General features: G+C 31.8%; 2 protein-coding genes across 2 annotated transcripts; one reads left to right on the top strand and one right to left on the bottom strand.

Annotated features, from left to right (window-relative positions):
- Positions 1-2,309: 2,309 nt before the first annotated feature.
- Positions 2,310-5,151, top strand: LOC114185436 (putative E3 ubiquitin-protein ligase XBAT31). Its single transcript, XM_028073153.1, has 8 exons — positions 2,310-2,725; positions 2,811-2,870; positions 2,963-3,034; positions 3,127-3,248; positions 3,328-3,468; positions 3,561-3,668; positions 4,030-4,285; positions 4,423-5,151. The coding sequence occupies exons 1-8, from the start codon at positions 2,546-2,548 to the stop codon at positions 4,816-4,818; spliced, it is 1,335 nt and encodes a 444-aa protein (XP_027928954.1). The 5' UTR covers positions 2,310-2,545; the 3' UTR covers positions 4,819-5,151.
- Positions 5,152-9,869: 4,718 nt separating this feature from the next.
- On the bottom strand, positions 9,870-13,350 carry LOC114185792 (uncharacterized protein At3g17950-like). Its single transcript, XM_028073709.1, has 3 exons — positions 13,010-13,350; positions 12,612-12,776; positions 9,870-10,435 (listed from the first exon to the last, which is right to left on the bottom strand). Exons 1-3 carry the CDS (start codon positions 13,019-13,021, stop codon positions 9,968-9,970), a joined length of 645 nt encoding a protein of 214 aa, XP_027929510.1. The 5' UTR covers positions 13,022-13,350; the 3' UTR covers positions 9,870-9,967.
- Positions 13,351-20,468: the final 7,118 nt, after the last annotated feature.

Consider the following 20,468-nt stretch of genomic DNA (forward strand, 5'->3'; position numbering starts at 1 on the left):
AAGGGATGGGTCTTTTGTGATTTCAAGAGGGGTGTTTTCTATCCTAAATTGTTCTTATTTCTATTTTTAACCAGCCTATTTTTAGTGTTTGAGTTAATCCTTTTTTAGAGACATATGGTCTTTTGATCCAAACCATTATAAAATACTATGTGCAATTTTCTCTTCCCATACTATTTTAATTATTTGTTGATTATATTAAAGGAAATGTTTTTAATTGAAATTTGATATTAAAAAGGATAACACTTTTAAAAAATATGATTTTTATTAACAAACAAATTCTCACCCTCCATATTGGATTTTGTCCAAACGGAAATATTCTGTTGTTTGATTCTAACAAAATCCTTAAGTATTCTTTACATTTTTCATTTGTTTTCAAAGGAAGATTGCTCAAGATTCATAAGAGACTGATGATGCTATAGGTTCTTATTGTAATGTCAATCACATTTTAGGTGATAAGTTTTTTATTTTTTGTCTTTTTATTGTTAATTTCATTCATTTTCTTGTACTTTACATATGTGGTGAATTTTGAGGTAATTATGTGTAGCATGACTATTTTTGTTTTTGTAATTCTTGAATGATTTTTCAAGTTTTTGTGTGTGTCTAAAGTGTAAGTTATTAAGGTGTAGTTGTAATCTAACTCTTGTCATTTTTTTGTGAAAATCCAATTCAGGTTGCTGGATAATTGGTTGTAGATTTGTGTACAATTATACCATTATAAATATATTGTGTGTTTTGTATTTTTATTGCCTTTAATTTGTCTTTTGTATTTAACATTGTCTCTCATTCTTAATATGTCTACAAAATATTATGTTTTTGAAATTTTAAAAAGTCATTTTTTGTTTAAAAACCAGTCCATCCCTCTTTGAGTTTAACATGTTTTCTTCTTTAACCAATGGAAGAAGATCGTTGAAAGTTATTACAAATTTAGGAGCATGTCTGAATTATAATCTATAAATATAATATTGTCCTATTATGTAACAAATGTTTAAACATGTAAATACACACTTAAATATTAAAATATGAGATGTTTAAAGATGTATATATTACAATGCTCTTAATTATTTCATTTTAAAAATTCTTTTTATCATCAAGAGAGGCCTCGAGTTATCAATAAAACTTCCTCTTAAATTCAATTTTAAAATGTTACGGTCACACCTTTTATATATATTAAAATTGTTGTGAGATTAATCATAATTTTGACTACATACAAGTCAGACTAAGTATATTTCATTTACAATTAAAATTAAATATAAAGCGTAATTTTATTAGTTTAAAAAAGTAGTATTGAATTTGATTATAATTTTTTTAACATAAAATTCATAAATTTAAATTACGCTACTCCAAATCAACTTCTTGGAGACTTAGGCGATACATGATTTGATTCATTTTAAATAAAAACTTTTTTTTTTTGTGAAAAAACTCTCACTGAAGTTTTGTTTGATAAACCAAAAATGGTGAAGAAATAGGAAAAAGTGAATATACAACTTAAAGAGTCGAAAAATATGATTGTTTGGTTGAATAAATTTAAGTTGAAGGAGAGAAAATAAAAAAAAGGGGTAAAAAAAGTCACATTCTTTTTTCTATTTACTTGTTAGACTTGAACATGGTAGACGCGTGCCATAATTGTTGTGACAATCTTTGTTCGGGTGGTTCAAAATAAGCTTTTTAAAACCACCGCAATTAATTTTAGTGTTGGTATCATTTTAAAAACGTAAAAAAAAAAGAAAAGAAAAAACAAGTGTTTCTTTTTTCGTCTTTCTCAAATAGCTTTAAATTTGTTCTACTTTATCTACTCTCTTATTTTATTTTTCCTTTTCCTCACTTGCCTTTTCAAAAAGAGGGATTGTAAAATGTCACATTTAATTGAAAGGAAAGATAATATAAAAGAGTTAAATTTTTCAAAAATAGGTATTTATATTTATACATTACAAAGTTCATTTTTTAATGAAGCATATAATAAGAATGATAAAATACGTGGAACGAAAAAAGAAATACAAAAACTAACTTTACAAAGCGTACTTAAATATAGTGCTAAAAAGGATTCATAATTAGCAGAAATAGATGGATAAATAAAAAAAGGGGTTCATCATTTGTTACATCACCATGATTACACTATTTTTCCTTTAAGAAAAAGGATAAGCAGTAGATAAAATGAGTAAACAGTGATGATGTTTGAAAAGAAAGTGAAGGTGGGGACCCTGTGTTCTAATGAGTGTAATGTATAATAATAATAATAATTATTATTATTATTATTATTTAATTTCATCTCATTTGATTTATCTGGGTAGCTAAGTTAGCTAGCTAAATCTGACTGCTGTCCCAAGTCATTCTCAGTAACTGCTAATCACTGACACGGTCAGCTACTCTTCTCTCTCTAAAACCTTTGCCACTGTCTTCTCCCACAACAAAACACAGTTACTTACACCATACACCTTCAATGTGAATCAAGCTTGTTCATTTATTTATAGCACCTTAAGCCACCACACAAGGTGGCGCACCCAAACCCACAAGAGGTGGAGTGAATCATTCTTCACCTCTCTCTCCCATGGGTCAGACCCTTAGTTGCACGCCCAACCATGACCACGGCCTCTTCACCGCCGTGCAACAGGGTGACCTCCAAATTGTCACCACACTCTTAGAGGCCGACCCCTCTCTCTTCCACCAAACCACTCTCTACGATCGCCACTCTCCGCTTCATATTGCCGCAGCCAATGCCCAGATCGAGGTTCCTTCCCTTTTCCTCTCTCACTCTCTCCCGCGTTCTCTTCACGCCACTTCTCTTCTTTACGATTCTCTTCTCTTCCTTCCAGATTCTCTCTAGGCTTTTGGATGGATCTCTCAATCCAGATGTTTTGAATCGCCACAAACAGGTATGCCTTCTGCTCTGTATCTATGGTTTCCCATTTTTTTTATAAAAATGCTATCTTTGCTTACCCTTCATTGTGTGTCGCCAATGCTTCAGACTCCGCTTATGTTGGCAGCAATGCACGGGAACATCGCGTGTGTCGAGAAGCTTCTTCAAGCCGGAGCTAATGTAATCTTTCGATTTCATTAATTTCAGTAATCTTATCCTTTGATGACACGAATGAATTAATCAATTTGGAAACTGAATCGTGCGATTTTCAGGTGTTAATGTTTGATACCATTTCCGGGAGAACCTGCTTACACTATGCCGCATACTACGGTCATTCTTCTTGCCTTAAGGCTATTCTTTCCGCTGCTCAATCTAGTCCAGTGGCTGCTTCTTGGTTTGCCCTTTTCTGTTTAACTATTGATTTCTGTATGGTGTTTGCCTTAAGGTACTTAGTGTTTTTGAATTCGTTTCAGGGGGTTTGCGCGGTTTGTGAATATTAGAGATGGAAAGGGTGCAACGCCATTGCACTTGGCGGCTCGTCAGAGACGGTCTGAATGTGTACATATTCTGTTGGACAGTGGAGCTCTTGTTTGTGCTTCAACCGGTGGATATGGGTAATGATCTATCAGAGAGTGGTTTGAATGATTGAACCTAATGTGTTTTTCTGTTCTGTTTCGCGAAGTAAGTAATCAATTGCTATTTTCAGCTGTCCCGGGAGTACTCCGCTTCATCTAGCAGCTAGAGGGGGATCTCTGGATTGCATTCGTGAATTGTTGGCATGGGGTGCAGATCGTCTTCACCGCGATGCATCTGGGTATAGTGCAGTTTCTCAGCTCAATTCTCACCATTTCGAGAAAGGGGGTTACCGGTTTTGAGACTTAGAGTGATATATCTAGACGTGTTTAATTTTTGATTTTTGGGGTTTATTGGGTTATGGATTGTTTATCTTCGTAGTGTAAATTGTTATGTTTTTTAGGAAAGGAAAATCGTTGGTTTTCTCTGATGGGCCCTTGAATGTACTCATCTGGCATTTTCCTATCGCAACTTTCTTAACTTTATGAGCAACTTACCTCATTTAACGATTAGGTCGATTATAGGTAGATTCATTTAAGTTTTACCCTGCGTCTTTTCCTCATTATAGACTCTCAGAACGCGTAGTTGGCGTGTTAATGCAGGCGGATACCATACATGGTTGCTCTGAAACACAAACACGGAGCCTGTGCATCATTGCTGAATCCTACATCTGCAGAACCTCTTGTCTGGCCGTCTCCATTGAAGTTCATCAGCGAGCTTAATCCTGAAGCTAAAGCTTTATTGGAACAGGCCTTGATGGATGCAAACAGAGAAAGGGAGAAAAACATATTGAAAGGGAGCGCTTACTCTCTTCCATCCCCATCACATTCTGATGGGGTAACCGATGATGTGTCTGAGGTAATTTCTCACCCTCTGCATATCAAACACCAACTTTGTTCCGTAATTCAATCAAATCAGAGCATGGAAATATAGTTACTAAGACTTCATTTTTCAAAAAAAAAATCACATTTTGATCATTATGAGATATTTTGCAGGTTAGTGAGTCGGAATTATGCTGCATCTGCTTCGAGCAGGCATGCACAATCGAAGTTCAGAGCTGTGGGCACCAGATGTGTGCACAATGCACACTAGCCCTGTGTTGCCACAACAAGCCGAACCCTGCCACAGCATGTCTCACTCCACCGGTTTGTCCATTCTGTAGAAGCGCCATAACAAGACTAGTGGTTGTGAAAACAGAATACCATGATGAAACTGATCTAGACGGTGTTGACACGAACTGTTCGAAGCTGAACAAGACATCGAAGAAATTCAGAAACCTGAATGACAGTGGTAGCAGCAGCTTCAAGGGGTTATCCAGTGTAAGTTCATTCGGGAAGTTGGGTAGCCGCAGCTCAGGGAGGATTGCTGCTGAGTGGGTCGATAAACAGTGACGGCAATTGCTTGTGGTAACAAATGATTCTCACATTGGGAAGAAAGAATCAAGATAGGTGCTTAACCGGCAAGGAAAAAATCAAAGTTAAAAAGTAAAGGAATATTATGTAATTTTGGGAAATAAGCAAAGTGAGTTGAAATGAAATGAAGCGAAGTTGGCGGTAGGTACCTACCAAGTGTTGTTGTAGGGAACAGGAGAAGGGTATGTCGTGTTGTTGTAGTAGTATTATTATTATTATGATTATTACTTGAGAATGAAGAAGCATCACCTGCATCTGCATCCGCATCGATGATTTTGGGCATCGTCAATAATTTTATTTTTTATTCTATTATACGTATCCCAGTAAAGTCAATAATATCATGGGAAAATGGATTGCTTATTTGCATCTGGTTTATTTCTTTGTACCGATATGATATAAGCAAAAAGGTACAAAAAGAGAAAGACAAAGTCTTATGTTGGTTGTCACGTGATGATGTCTCCTTGGTGAATGGGTTCGTTAGTGCACTTGATTAGGATGATGTAATTTGTGTGTAAAAATACAAGTGTTGCAGTTTGGTGTGGTGAGATGCGATTGATCCAATGAAGGGTCAAATAATTTGGGGTGGCCACCACGTACACCAACCGGGTTTGTTGGGACTTTTTCACACCAAAAACTGAAAACAGAAAGAGACATGGCGAAAAAACAAAGAAGGAAAGTTGAGTACATATATGCATGGGTATGTGTCATTTCTCTATATGCTGCGTTGCAGAACCGAACGTGTTTGACCCGTCCTTCCAGACCCACAAACTATCCAAATTTAAATTATTTCACAAACAAAACAACTTACAAGTGATGTCTTATAATCAATTATGCTTGTAGAAGCCGTATGTTAAAAGCAAGGATTGAATAATTCAACCCAATAATATTATTTACCAGATTAAAGAAAATCATGTGTTTGATATATCAGAAAGCTTTTACATGGCACAGTGAAGAGAGTTCTGAATATTTATTGAGATAAATTGTACTGTTGTAAATAGGAGAGGAATTTGAATACTAGATTTGGTTTATTCAAACGGTGATATCTTGAGTGAGTTAGTTAATTTTTTTAGGTTTATTGTGGATTCAATTTGACTATAAGACTAATATTTAACTTTTAGGTTAAATTTGGGTTTATAACGAGTTGAGAGTCTTGGTCAACTACTTGATTGATCTTGGAATATAGTTTGAGTTGAGTTTAGAGCTTTGAACACGGACCTTCAGTTTTTTGAACTCATCCATCAGACATTTAATGTATATTATGAGATTTACAATCAAATATGCTTCATGTTAATTGGTTGAGAAACAAATACTAAAAATATAACATTATCTAACTAAATTTATAGTCAAAGTCAAGAAAGTTGAAAATATCATGTTATTTTTATAGGCTAGAAAAATTTGAAGTAGTTAATGATAAAATACGTTGTTGATAATAAATTAAAAAAAAGTTTAGAAATTTAAGAGAAATTTGATCCTTTAAAATTATATAATTTCAATTTTTTCTTAAAAAAAGAATTTAAAATCCATATGCATCGGTAGATACTAATTGTCAACTTGACTTTAGTTGAAATGTTGTCTGTTCTATTAGAATTGAAATATCATTAGTGTGTGGCATAGTTCTTTTTATTTTTATTTATGTTGGCAATTTTTTTATATAAAAATCGTTTGTGATTATTTCTTTTATTGTTACCTTCAAAAGTTTTCTTTATAAAGGTTATTTCTTTTAACAACATTACTTTAATTTTTTTAGTTAATGTTAAGGGCGAATTTTGTTTTATGTTAAATACAATATTTTTTATTGATATTAATTGATTTTTTTTTCATTTTATGTTAGTTCTAGTTATTTTATATCATAGTACTTACAAATATATGTTAATATTATTTCTCAATTAATGTTAAATATAATTTTTTTACTACTTTTGATTGATGCTAGTTAAGATTTCTTTATCAACGTTAATGAAATTATCTTGTTTTAACATATGGAAGTCCTATTTCCTTTGTTAAAATATTTATGTATCTATATAAATTACGACCATTTCTTGATTTACATTAAACGTATGACAAGAGTACAAGTATTTAAATTAAATGCTTAATCACATTGATAAAACTTAAGTTGTTATGTTGTAAGATGGTTAGAAAAATAGAAACATGCATGGAGTATACATAGGTGATAATATAGCCACAAGATTAAAAATCCATAAAAAATTTATAAAAATAATAATTAAACATAACACACAACGGAATAAGAAACTCCAATTAGAATTATCACATTTGTATTCCCTTTTATTTATTAGACAATGTATATAATAGCTTGTTTTCCAAAAGTTATCAATTTAATTTAAAAGAAAAATAATACACGGATTCAGCAGTAAGATAATACAATAACTAAATTAATTCAAACAACGTCATTCAACTTTTTTTAGTTCAACATCGGATAACATGTGATACGTTGAGATAAGTGGTTTCCCTAATAGCTATTATTGTTTATTATTGTTTATTATTATTATTATTATTATTATTATTATTATTATTGTTTCTAATTAATAAAATCACGAATAATAACTCTAACTGATCCTGTGATTTGAAGTCCATTTGAATATCAATATTCCACATACATTGTGTTTCTTTCTAATTCATACATGACTCATGAGTTATTTGTTGATAGAATTGATAAACTATATTTTATTTTTTTATTACACATTATTTATATTCGTTATCATGTTGCACGAATGATATCATATTGTACACATGTCTGGCACGATAAGATATTATATTTTGATACCACAGTTAAAACAATAAGATAATATAAAATGTAACTATATTCCCTTACGTTTCTATATAAGTTGATTAATTTTTTATTAAACTTTTTCATAAAAGTAAATTAATATAATATACAGGACTTTTATAAAGTTAGAAAACAAATACGTATTAATTAATATTTAAATAGAAACGATGTAAAAAAAATATTTTGTAGCATAAAGAAACAGTGTGTGTGCCGACAGTTGCAGAAAGAAATATCTTGGAGAATGGTGATATTGAGCATCACATGTGACTTTCGAAAATGAAAATAATTAAGAATGTGTTTGGATCTAATCCAAGTGGCTTCATATTCACATGATTCTGGATAACTTAACTTAAGAACGTGACACGTACCTACAAACTACTAATCTGTCATTACGTACACGCATTATGTATTATGTCTACAAAACCTTCGCTTAAATATATATATATTTATTTATTTCAATGCTTCAGCCATAATACATGAGGAATTTACTTCATTTATGAGATCAGGAGTTTAATTATTGAAGAAAAAAAATTAAATTCTACAATCATCAATGATGGGATGAGTAGAAATTAATTCTTGCCACGCCATAGATTGGGATGATGATTTCAACCCTTTAATCAAAGGATTCAGATTCAAATATTGTTCAAACTAATCATGATTTTAAGCAATATTAATCAATTAAAATGAATATATAATGAATTAAAATATTCTCTGTAATTAGAAATTAATAGTTTAACAGATTAAAAACATGTTTTAATTAATTACAAATATTTTATATCAAGTGAAATTGTAAAAAAAATTTAAGTAATTTTCTGAAGATAATTTCAAGACCAAACACATAAAAGAATAAACACAATTAGAATTTAATAAAAAACACAGTATTGATAGATCTAAGTTTCAATTCTTGATTCTTGAAGATAATTAAGATGTCTTTAAGATTAGATTCATCATATCTCATACAAAACAACATAACAACAAAATCTACAACAATATTATTGTATAATCCAAAATATTGAAACAAAATTGAAAATATTACAGTAATAAGATAAAAAGCAGTGTCAATCTATTCTGAGCATTTATTTTATTAATTAAATATTAAAATACTAATAAATTTCAACTTATACAATTATTATAAATATTTTTAGTCGGTAAATATTAATTGTTAGTTTTGTTAGCAAGGAAGTTGAACCCACAACATCTTTCACATATTTTAAATCCATTAAATCAATCTTATTTCTCTAAATTGTTAGAAAGATGTGTATCAAATCCTCGACCATCCTTTCCATTTAATCACTCCTTAAAAACTATAAATGTATAGAGTTGTTGATGTAGTCAAGTCCAAACACTGACCCACGTGGATTAGGACAAAAAAAGTTCACATGACTAAAAACCCATTAAAAAAGCCTACAAAGTCAAAAACTCGGAATCAGAATCAACTCATGGACTTTTTTCTTAAACATGAAAAATATATTATTTTTTAAAATATTATTAAACTTTATGTCGTCAAAATCTACATATTTAAAACGATAACCCGAATCGTATTAACTGTCAACCATACATGTCTCGGTCGTCCTTTTGGATCGAGGCATCCAAGCCACAACCCTTCCCTCCTCCCTTTCCATATGATCACTCCTTAAAAATTATAAATTTACATCTTATCACTCCTTAAAAACTATAAATATAAATAATATTATATTATATTAGTTAGTTTGTTTTATATTGATTTAAAATCCCTCAAAGTTTTAAAAGATAATTGCAAGCATTACATCTTATTTGATAAATATCCATTTTATGAATTTTGATTAATTTTAACCGAAGAGTGTATTGTTAACTCACCTATTAACCTTAGGAGGTAGAGAAGGGATTCTAAAATTTTGAAGGAAGGAGAAGTTTAATATGGCGTGGGTGAGAAAGCCTAATTTAACAGCTTTACCCAAAGGATAACTCAACCATTACGTCATCTCTATCTTCTGTAGACTCACACACCAAAGGAATGAAAAAAGAAAACAAAATGCTATCAGATTCATTGTAATCCCTCTTTTATTCTTTAAAATATTCTAAACTTGTACCTCAAACACAAAAGAAATCATCTATAACTTGAAATTACTTTATTCCTACGTTCATTAAAAAAAACCATCAAATATTAACTTTTTTAACAATCTAATTTACTATACACTAATAAATTTCTATTATCGTATTTTCTCATGTATATTTTTCGGAAGAAAACTCTATTCCATTAAAAGTTGAAACATATAGATTAAGTCCATACTTATTTTATCATTACAAAATCGATTGTCCACTTTTTAACAAATAACAATTTTAATATAAAATCTAAATCAGATTACTTTAGATACATATTCCACACATGCATGAAAATAACTGTGGGAGTGAACCAGAGGCTTTGTTGTTAGCGTGCTTTATTTCTGTGTTTTTTCTATCTGTTCCGATGCTATGGGTTGGACTTATGGAGTGAGGGGGAGCAATGGTGCCATTGATAAACAGTGAATTTCTTTCTGCAATATTGGTTTCAGCCAATGCAAGCTCAAAATGAAGGCTTTGGTTCCTTCTATTTTCATTAGCAACTCTTCTTTCCACTGCAAGAAACTGAGCCAGAGATGGGGCATTCTCACCTTCACAATTTGTACTCCTCCAACCCAAACACAAACACCATGACCAAAACTTTAACTTCTTTTTGCTCTTCAAGAGCTCTGTTTTGGTTTCTCTGAGAGATCTTCTTGACACTTCCACAATGCTGGAAACACCCATTAGGCTCCCAAGTGTGGTACTTTGGTCGCGAAAAAAAGACCCCGTCGACTGAATCAAAAACAAACACACATGTTACATTTTCAAATGTATATGTTCCAAACTTAAACGTAACCCTTCACATGATTGCTAAGTTATTCTGTGAGTTTGGTCCATCAATGTTGATTCGTCTAACATCATATCATAGCTAAATTTAATTAATGTAGCTGCATTTTGTTCTGTTTTGATATAGGTGTTAGGAACAAGGTAATAAAAGAAAGAATAAGAAAAGAAAAATAAACGACAAAAGAATTTAACGTGATTCAGCGTATAATGTGTATGTCTACCTCTACAATTATACTAGGAAGTATTTTTATCTCTGATGTATCTCAAGCTTTATATAAAGAACCACATATCACAATTCTAAATGATGTGGAACTATATCAAACACCATAATACTAATACTTACTAATACTTAGAACAAGACTGGCCACCTAATGCCACCTAAAAGGGATTTCAATTATAGTCCAATTTCAAAGGAAAAATCAAGAGATATGTAATGTAAGATATGGTTGCCGATAATGTTTCATGGCACATTAAATGTCGTGAGTTCCTTGACAGTAACGTGCATAAAATATGCACCGACTATTGAATGAAACAAATGGTATGACATAAGAATCATACTTGTTATAGCTGTTCCAATTATGTACATAAACTAGTTGTTCAACTAAAAAGGAATCGTTCAATTAAAGTCTGAAAATATTCTGAGTCCAAAAGTGTAATTTATGTTAAAAAGTCAAAACTTTGATGACAACAAATCCCATTTGGAGTAAGAACAAAAAAACTCAGTTACATCAACTAATAATAATTTCCTTCTGTTACTTTAAAATTTCGTGCACATTTAGCTCAGCTAAATTTAGAAAAAAAAGAGATTTTTTTTTTGTTTCAAAAATTAAAAGATAGAGAAGATAACGTTTGATTATTTCATCCTATTTTTCACAATAAAAAATTATTTTCATCGTCATTTTTGCGATGAAAACTAATTTTAAGATTAAATTACTATAAAAATGTTATCTCATTTTTCATTCCCATCAAAGAACAGCAGTTATATCCATGCACACATCCTTGTAGTAGTAGATTTAGTGTTCCGAATATTTGTTAAATAATTTAATTATAAAAAGTAAAAATCACAACAAAGAAAAGGTAATATTATCTAGTGATACACCATTTTAAGAAAATAAGGAAATCCAGTGTTTGACTCTTATATTTTAGTGAAATTTAGTATAATATGATTTAAAGTTTGCTATAAATATGTTTTATAACGTAAGCTTCATTCTGTAACAAAAATAATAAACAATAAATAATTAATTACGTTGCTTATTTACTCTTGCCATGTAGTTGAATAATTATACCAAATATAGTAGCTATCCATTATTACATGCAACAGAACCAACTTTTTTAGTTGTTGAAATTTAGTTCGCGATTTTTTTTATACAGTAGAAAATAGAAAATTCCCTATATATGAGCTCTGTTTATTTTTCTTCTCTTCATTTAATAGATGATATTGATATGGATAAAATGAGTCTTTCCCCTTAATTGCACATTATTAATCGTAAATCATTTCAAATATTAAATTTTATGATAATTATTATTAAAATTAGTTAACTCAGTTTTCTTTTCATATCGCTTTCATTATTTATATATTATATAGGTTTAAATATAACTTAGAAAGAGAATTATTGAAAAAACAAAATTTAAGATGTCTTTAACACAAACGAAAGTTTTACAAAGAATAAATAGAGGAAATGGAGAGAATATTTAATTTTCACTCTATTCCAAGTTGTAACTTTATTTTTTTAAAAGAAGGACCAGTTTAGCTGAAGAGTCCGAGAAGCATGCACAAGAAAGACAAAAATCAAAGTATATTGTATTATTGTAGTGGAGTCAGGTGGTCACATGCTCACTGCATATCATTAGATAAATAAATTATTTCTCCACAATTTTCAATATTCATTTTCATTTTCAACTACTTTATTCTATTAATCACAAGAACCAATAACCCTTTTTTCTTTATAATTTTAAAATTATTCTTTTACCATAAATCTTCTTCAATTCTTCAATTATTGAATTTTGTGTTTTCAATTATTCCTATGTTATTTACAAAACTTACTTCAATGCAGGTTTGAAGATTACAAAAGAATGCAATAATAGAAGAGAAGAAAAAGTTAGCATATAATGTTGCACTGACCTGAGTGTCTAAATCAGATGAAGAATCTGTAGAAGAAGATGGAGAGTTAGTGAGTAAGGTGTTGAATGAAATTGAACCTGTCCCAGTCTCTGCATTTTCACTGTTTCTCACCAATTCAACCCTTGCATTCACTGGCTGTAATAAACCCAGTGGCCACCCTTCATCCTAAAATCAAATCAATTGCAACAAAAAACTGTTCAGACAAATCACCAACTTCACATGGCACCACAACAAACGACTCACAAAAAAACAACCACGTATTCATCAAATCAGAAACCATCGCAGACCCACCACTGAAATCCCAGAGGAAAGGAAACAACATGATCAATCCCAAGGAGATTTCGTGACAAAATTCCAAAAACGAACATGCATGGTGCAGTAAAAAAAAAAAAAAGTACCTGTCGAGCCATGTTTTGGAGTTTTTGTTTAGCATGCACAAGACCTCCTAAGATGTTAGATAGGACTGCAGGAGTCGTTCGTTCACACCTTGTTGTTATTTGGTAAGCATGGAAACTGCGAATTATTGACAATGACTCTGAATATAGTGTGGGGAAAATAAGTGTAATTAGAGCAATAATGGGGTCAAAAAGAATTGCATAACCACTGACTCAGAGTGCTTTGCCAATGGCTATTCTCATCAGCTTTTTCGACAGATCTTTTGACTTATAAAGAGAAACAGAATCATTGTGTCGTTGGTCTCGTTACACTAACGGGCCATAAAAATGAAATAAAAACTACTGGTGCAAATAATCATTGCCCTATATTTGTTTATTTAAAACCCCGCAAATGAGAAATTAATCTGCATTGAAACCTTCTCCAGATTTTTATACTAGTTTTTCTTTTTTTTTTCCTGGCTCGAGATGGGTTATGAATTGGAAGAGCTTTAAGAAAACGATTTTAAGTTAACTGAACCTGTTTATAAGACGAGATTTTGACCGTCTATATATTATGAATTCACTTTATCTATAGACGATGGAGAATTTTTAAAACACTTCCCTCATATTTAGACATATACATTTTAATCGTAAAATTAAATCTTAATAGATAGTTCGATAACAAATAGTATGATAAACAACAATTTTGTTAGGATAAGCTATATCGTATAACTTTGATAGCACTTTAAGAAGTGAACTTTAGACCTAACTCAATCTTACAAAACTGACTTGTAAGATAATATTTGCACATATTTATATATTATGTTGGAAGTCTCATATCGACTAGATATAAGGCAATTTTATAGTATATAAGTAGGGTATAAATTTCATCTTACAAGGACTGTGAGATTGAGATAGATTTAAATCCCACTTCTAATCTATTATAAAAAAATGAATATAAGTGAATGTGAATTATTCATGAAGATGAGAAAGTATTGCCAGGAAAGCATTATGGCCATAAGATGAGAAAAGTTTTCAGTATTTGGCAATTATGAATGATGGATGGACAGTGAGGTGAGCAAGGATCCTATGAAAAGGGTTAAAAATGATACAATTTCTTTTGAGTTATGTTAAAAGACAATCACAAGCATCTAAAAAAGGGAACAGAGTCACTTTCTAAAAAGCTTCGCTTAGGCTCATACCCCGGCAAATGTTTCACAAAACAATGCATATTGTCTGCACAATTTTGGACTACACATTCCGCACAAACACCCCAAAGCTGCTTAATATAGCTCTCTAGGTAGGCTTTAGGGTTGTACTTTCTTTATATAAAAGGATATATTTGGTAATTCAAAAACATAAAGCACAGAGGAGTGTAAATAGGAAAAATCTATATCGTATTGCTTATTCGGCCCTGTAACATCTTTCTGGCCCACTCCCATGATCACTTAAATCCAAGCCCAGGTCCACGAGCTACAACTACGGTTAATCTATTTCTTATTTTACCCCTCACAATATAAAAAATGACCAACTTATCATTGTTATAGTGAGATGATGTTACAGGAAGAAAACTTTGTTGTGAAAAAAAGCATGTTTAGAGAACTCATTCCAAAATGTATTTTAAGTGCTTTAGAAAGCTTCTGAAAAAGTTGTTACAAAAAAATCATTCTAAAACCCATGAAATGTTGTTCTGAAAAGCTTGTTTCAGAAATTCTCTTATTGAAAACACATTCTAAAATGCATTTCATACATTTCGAAAAACTTGTTCTGACAATCCAATTCTGAGAATTATATTCTTGAATTTGTTTTGGAAATCACGTTACATAAATTCTGAAAAGTTTATTCCAGAAGATTTTCGAAACAAGTATTCTAGAAATTACTTTTACGAAGAATAGTATGGTCATTTTAAATATTATGGAGTTGCAGCTAGAAATTAGGGAGGTGCAGGAAGGAAAAACATGACTCCTATACCCTGTTCATTGGATAAGGACCAGGCCTCTCCAATTATGTGTATTTTCTTAGAACTATTGGAGCGAGGCCCGTTACCCTAAGGAGCAGGCCTCTCTCTCTCTCTCTCTAACAATAAAATATCTTTTAAGAGTGTTTCTTTCTGCACCCCATCACATGCTTCTGAAAAGCCTTATCCAAAATAGGAGTGGTGGTATGTGTGTCTTTTGAGAAAATTTTTTCCAAAACTGATTTAGTGCGTTCCGGAAATCAAAATCCGGTTTGATTGAGTGTATGAAGAAACACCTGATTTTAAATAATCAAATACCGGTGAAGTTGCTTTACTTGCAGTTTTAAGCACGGCAAAGTCAGGAATCGATTTTGAGGAAGATCAAATGAATAAAACAACACAGAATATGAATTGCATGTTAGTCACAGAAACAATTGAGTGGCCGAATTAGGTGGCTGTTTGGCCTATTTCTTGATTGTTGTGTGTACACAATTTAATTTGAAAGAATGCTAAAACTAGTAATAACTTTAGTTCATGAAGATGAAAACATAATCTTTTACGCTCATCATAATGACTCACCCCACATAAAAAAAAAAACATATATGTTTTTAATCATTACTAATAATGTTTCTATAGTACTGTTAAATTTTTTTTAGTTTGGTGATTTACTTCTCATTTATCAGTGGATTGAGTGAAGTAATCGTTGTTTTTACATACAACTAGAAGAGTAGAAATTAAAAGGAAAAACAAAGCAATTAAAATTGGTGTTTTACGAATAAAAGTGACTTTTTTGAAAGTCAACTTATATTTTTGCAAAAAGTAGTTTTTAGCAGAAAGGAAAATTAAAAAGCAGAAATTTAGGGTGGAGGAAGAAGAGTGTGGGAGCGCATGGGTTTGCGCACTGGAGTGGTAAAAACGAGGCAGGAAGAGGGAATGTTGTGTAATGGTGTATCTTGGGAAAGTCAATGTATCCATTTCCATCTGCAGAATGATTGGTGAGGCTTAAAGAAAGTCAATGGAATCCGATCCCACAAGAAAGAGAAACACCAAATCCACTCTCACTCACTCCATGTTCCTCCAAATCCAAAACCTTCCCTACCCTAATTATGCCATCCATCTTCTACTGCTACACTACACTATACACATCATATTCTATACCTTTTTCATTTCCTTATTCCCATTCAAATCTACCCCATCACTGTGTATCGTACACTTCAATTTCAGCATAACAAAACAAAACAAATTCAATTCTTGCACAAACTCAATTAATGCTGGAAGAAGAAGAAGCTTTAATTATACGTACCAAATGAATGCACTACCAGGGTTACACGTTTGTCTAGAGTTACAAGCACCAACACACAAATTAGCAAGCTACTACTACAGCACAAGTTATCAATATTGATCAGGACTCTAGCTACACAATCTAAGGCTCACCCTCCTGCCACGTTTAACACTAACACAGTTTCACTCTCTTCTTCACGCCACCACCCCCAAGATCTGCCACACACGGCACCGGGAACAAAGATTCCAAATCTTGGGTCAGATCAAGCAGAGTTCTTCGTCGGAAAGCTTTTCTTTTCGCGGCTGGCTTCGCTTTTGTCTTTTTTGGTGCACCTGGGCATTCGGGGATCGCCGGGATTTTCTTTTCCGAGGATGTCGGAGTCGCGTAACCGTCGTCGTCCTCGTTTTCTGATCCCACGTAGGAGGAAGGAATGTCCAGTTTCAAGGTGATGGGACACACCGGTTTCGTGATGACGATGATGCTGTTGCGTTGGTGTTGGTGTTCTTGATGGCGATCTTTGTTATCTTGGTGACGTTCTTGCACCGATAGGTGTTTGAGTTTGAAAAGGTGGTGATCTTCTTGGATAAAAGCTTGGCAACCCAGTTCTGGATCGACGATGTTGGCCCCTATGAGATCTTTGTCAGAGAGAAAGACTTTGGGATTGGGAGATACCCCCATGAGGGAGAACAAAGGATGTTCGAGAAGATTGAGGTAGATGAAAGGAAAAGAGAAGAAGATAAACCAAAGTAATTAACGTAATAATAATAATAAGAAGAAGATAGCTGCTATAGGTGTAGGAGAGTGGTGAGGTAAAAAAGAAGATGCATGGTGTATGAAGAACACATAGAAATGAAAGGAAAGAGTGTTTTTTTAAAGGGTTTTTCTCTCAACCATTTTTGGATTGTAGCATTGCAGGCATTCTTGGTGTTATGTTATGAGTGAGAGAGAGAAGATAATAAGAAGGGTCTGAAGCGGAGGATCCAATGCAAGCAACAAATGCTACCACAACACAACACAACACAAATACCTTTCTCTCTCAACTCAATATATAACCTGCAGGAAGGGGAAAGTAGAGGGTGACTTTTACTGTCACTCACCTTATAAAACTATAAATGCTGGTTGAAAAAGTCCACAATACCAATTTTAATTATTAAATACAAATAATGTATCAGAAAATAAATTGTAACAATGCTGTATTGCATGAATGCGTTCCATATATTTATTTTTTCAACTAAAAATTCAATTTTTAGGGTTATTTGCGATTTCGTATATATCCACTAAGACGCATGTTGTGTAAAAAAATGAAAAAGAAAACTGAAATATAATAATATATATATAATCCATTTTTGAACCTGAATTCTACAAACTTTGATGCACAAGGCACGTGGTTGAGTAACAAAATCATATGCTCTTAACGTGCATGCTAGTAATTAAATTAGTATTGTCGCCACCATTCTCGCGGTACATTTGACTTTAAGGTATTAATTTGATCTCATAAAATCTATGTTTGTTTATGACTTTATGGTTAATTTTTGAGGTGTAAGTTGAAGATAAAGTTTGGCGTGGCGTAAATTGGGGTGGGCAGACACAGCAGACATTCGGTTTGTTGTTGGATGCGAGAGCAGCAGAAGGTGTTTGTGACAATTAATTGAGTGCTATGGTTTGTGTCAAAAGCATTTGAAACCAAAAACCCTAACAATATAATTGCAACTCTTCTTCACATGCATTTTGTTGTGCTTTCAACTTTAATTAATTGCAACTTAAATCATAGCTTCACTTCTATTTAATTCAGTAATCAACAATCATAAGCTAATAGATAGCCCGACTCACTCCATCACTATCATCATCAAATAATAAATTACCATCATATTTTCTTTTCTTTTCTTTTCAGAAAATATAAGATTAAACAGTTCATATAATAAATAAACAAATAAATACTAACGAAGAAAAATAGAATAATAATATCTTTTGTTTTATTAACAAGTGGAAAGATTTAATTACACGTATGGGTTATATAAATGGCTATAGCTATGGCTATGAGATAGGGTTGGTTGTTGCTTCAACCTGGGGCTTCTTCGCGTAGAGGCTATTTCTTGTTTCTGTTTGTCCTTTTATATATTAAATCACACACAAATAATTATATAACTTACGTTAATGATTGGACTCGGTTCATTATGCATGAACTTAATATAGATATAGTCTTTTTAATAGATAATCCTTTACTCCAATCTTTTATAAAAGTATTTCACAACTTAAAATAACATTTATTTTTATCTTAATAACTTTGAAATGATGTGAAATTATTAAAAATATCAAAACTAAAGATATTAATGTACTTTATTGAAATATTTTTCAAACTCATAACTAATAATAATTTCTAGACATATTATGTTTATAACGAGCTAGTCAAATTTTTAATTTTATTATTACAAGAAAATAGAAGGGGCATAAATAATCAAGATGTTGGGTTATATAGAGTAAAAAGATAGGTTAAATATGTTTTTAATTCCTGAACTTTAATTAAAATTTAGAATTCTTTCACGTCCAAAATTTTGAAATATTTTGGTCCTAAACTTAAAAAAAAAAGAATATAGTCCTTTTAATCCAATTATATTAATTTTTTTTTGTGTGTCAAATGCATTTCAAGTTAGTATTGAAGTTTTTTACACCGGTTGATACATTTTCGATTCAATATCTATTGAAAAATGCATTCAACGCCTAAAAAAAAAATAACGTAATTAAATTAAAATGACTATATTTATTCACTTTTAAAGTTTAGAAAAAAATATATCAAATTTTTAAATAAAGATGAATTCCAATTTTGAATCAAAATTCAAATACTAAAAATATAAAAAAATAAAAATAAAAAAAATTCACAACTAAATGAGATAAAAGTGAATGGTGGGATTTGGAATTGCATGAGGCGCAGTTAACTGTTGAACTGAAAAGTATCAACATCCAGACAGATGAAATCAAATACCTGGTTTTCTTTTTCCCAAAAGAAACTATCAAAGTTATCTTTCCTTTATAAATGGTATTGCTACTAAACAAAAATATCCTTTTGGCAATGCTGAAAGTTGAAATGCTCTCTCCTCAGGATTTGCTTTACGATGACCATGGCAACCCTCTCATAACATATTTGTTTTAGCATAGTTAGTGAACATTATTTTGAACTAATGATATGGAGTTTAAGTTAAATTTAAAATTTAGTTAAGAATTGGTAGTTGAAAATTGATGAGTGTTTGTTACGTGATGATTTGGTTAAGGAGAGTAACCTAATGGTAGCTTAGCACAGCAGGTGAACATTAATTTCACATGGAAATGGGACCCACCTACTGTCTGCCATTTCTCACGTTCCTGATAATTGGGTAGGCAGAAGAGGTAATGGATTAGACGTGTTCGGTTTCACTTAGGATTCCCAAACTTTACGTACTATCAACCACGGCTAGCTACGTTTTACATTCATTTGTGACTTTCGTTTTTTGGAACAACCAATGTCAAATGAACAATGCAACCTTCTTTTGTGTACACCAAAATAACTACCACAGAAATCACTATATCTATCAGTATACTTATTTACTTCTCGATAGAAGGTGCAAAAAGTTAATAAGATATGATCCTTCTCGATACCAGAAATTGACAAAGGGAATATACAGAAAAGAGAAGGAGGACCCAATTGGATTTGCCTGAATTTCACCACACCCATCTTCCAACATGATAAAAGTGACGTATCTTAAGGACCACACATGCATCTCTAACTTTATTCTAAGATTCTATATATCTATATACTTTATGTGGTTTTGTTCCATCCAACTCAACTTGCATTGCAAAAACCTATGTAGTAGTAGTACCACTACTACTGTGACTGAGTTGACAACCTTATATGAACCCTGTTTTTCATAGTATTCCTTTTTCTTTCGCACCCTCTCCATTTTTTCTTTAGCAATTTCTCTGATACTTCAAATGTTTGGTGTTTCAGAAAAGCTCCAAAGCTACCTGTCCGTAGTTGAGGAAATAATGAGGGATGAGAGCTAACATGTGATGCTGTTACAAAAGTAATACGCATCTATTTTTAGTTTACTTAATTCACCACCGTACTATGAGTTCATTTCGAAAATTATTCATCAAAACATGTCGCGGATTATAGTGCAACTTTAATCAGTGTGTGTATTAGTACTGGTTGATGATAAAAATTAAGAAATAGAAAAGGCAGAATATTGTGGGGTAGGAAAAAAGTAAAGGGA

This window comes from Vigna unguiculata, chromosome 5 (genome assembly GCF_004118075.2).
Source record: "Vigna unguiculata cultivar IT97K-499-35 chromosome 5, ASM411807v1, whole genome shotgun sequence".
Classification (NCBI taxonomy): domain Eukaryota; kingdom Viridiplantae; phylum Streptophyta; class Magnoliopsida; order Fabales; family Fabaceae; genus Vigna; species Vigna unguiculata.

Bases quoted from the DNA above. Each gene is read 5' to 3' on its own strand.
- LOC114185436 (XM_028073153.1), top strand. From the start codon at position 2,546: ATGGGTCAGACCCTTAGTTGCACGCCCAACCATGACCACGGCCTCTTC. The intron at 2,871-2,962 runs GTATGCCTTCTG...CCAATGCTTCAG, and splicing joins TTTTGAATCGCCACAAACAG to ACTCCGCTTATGTTGGCAGC. The intron at 3,669-4,029 runs GTATAGTGCAGT...GTGTTAATGCAG, and splicing joins CTTCACCGCGATGCATCTGG to GCGGATACCATACATGGTTG.
- LOC114185792 (XM_028073709.1), bottom strand. The intron at 10,436-12,611 runs GTCAGTGCAACA...TTTTTGATTCAG, and splicing joins CATCTGATTTAGACACTCAG to TCGACGGGGTCTTTTTTTCG.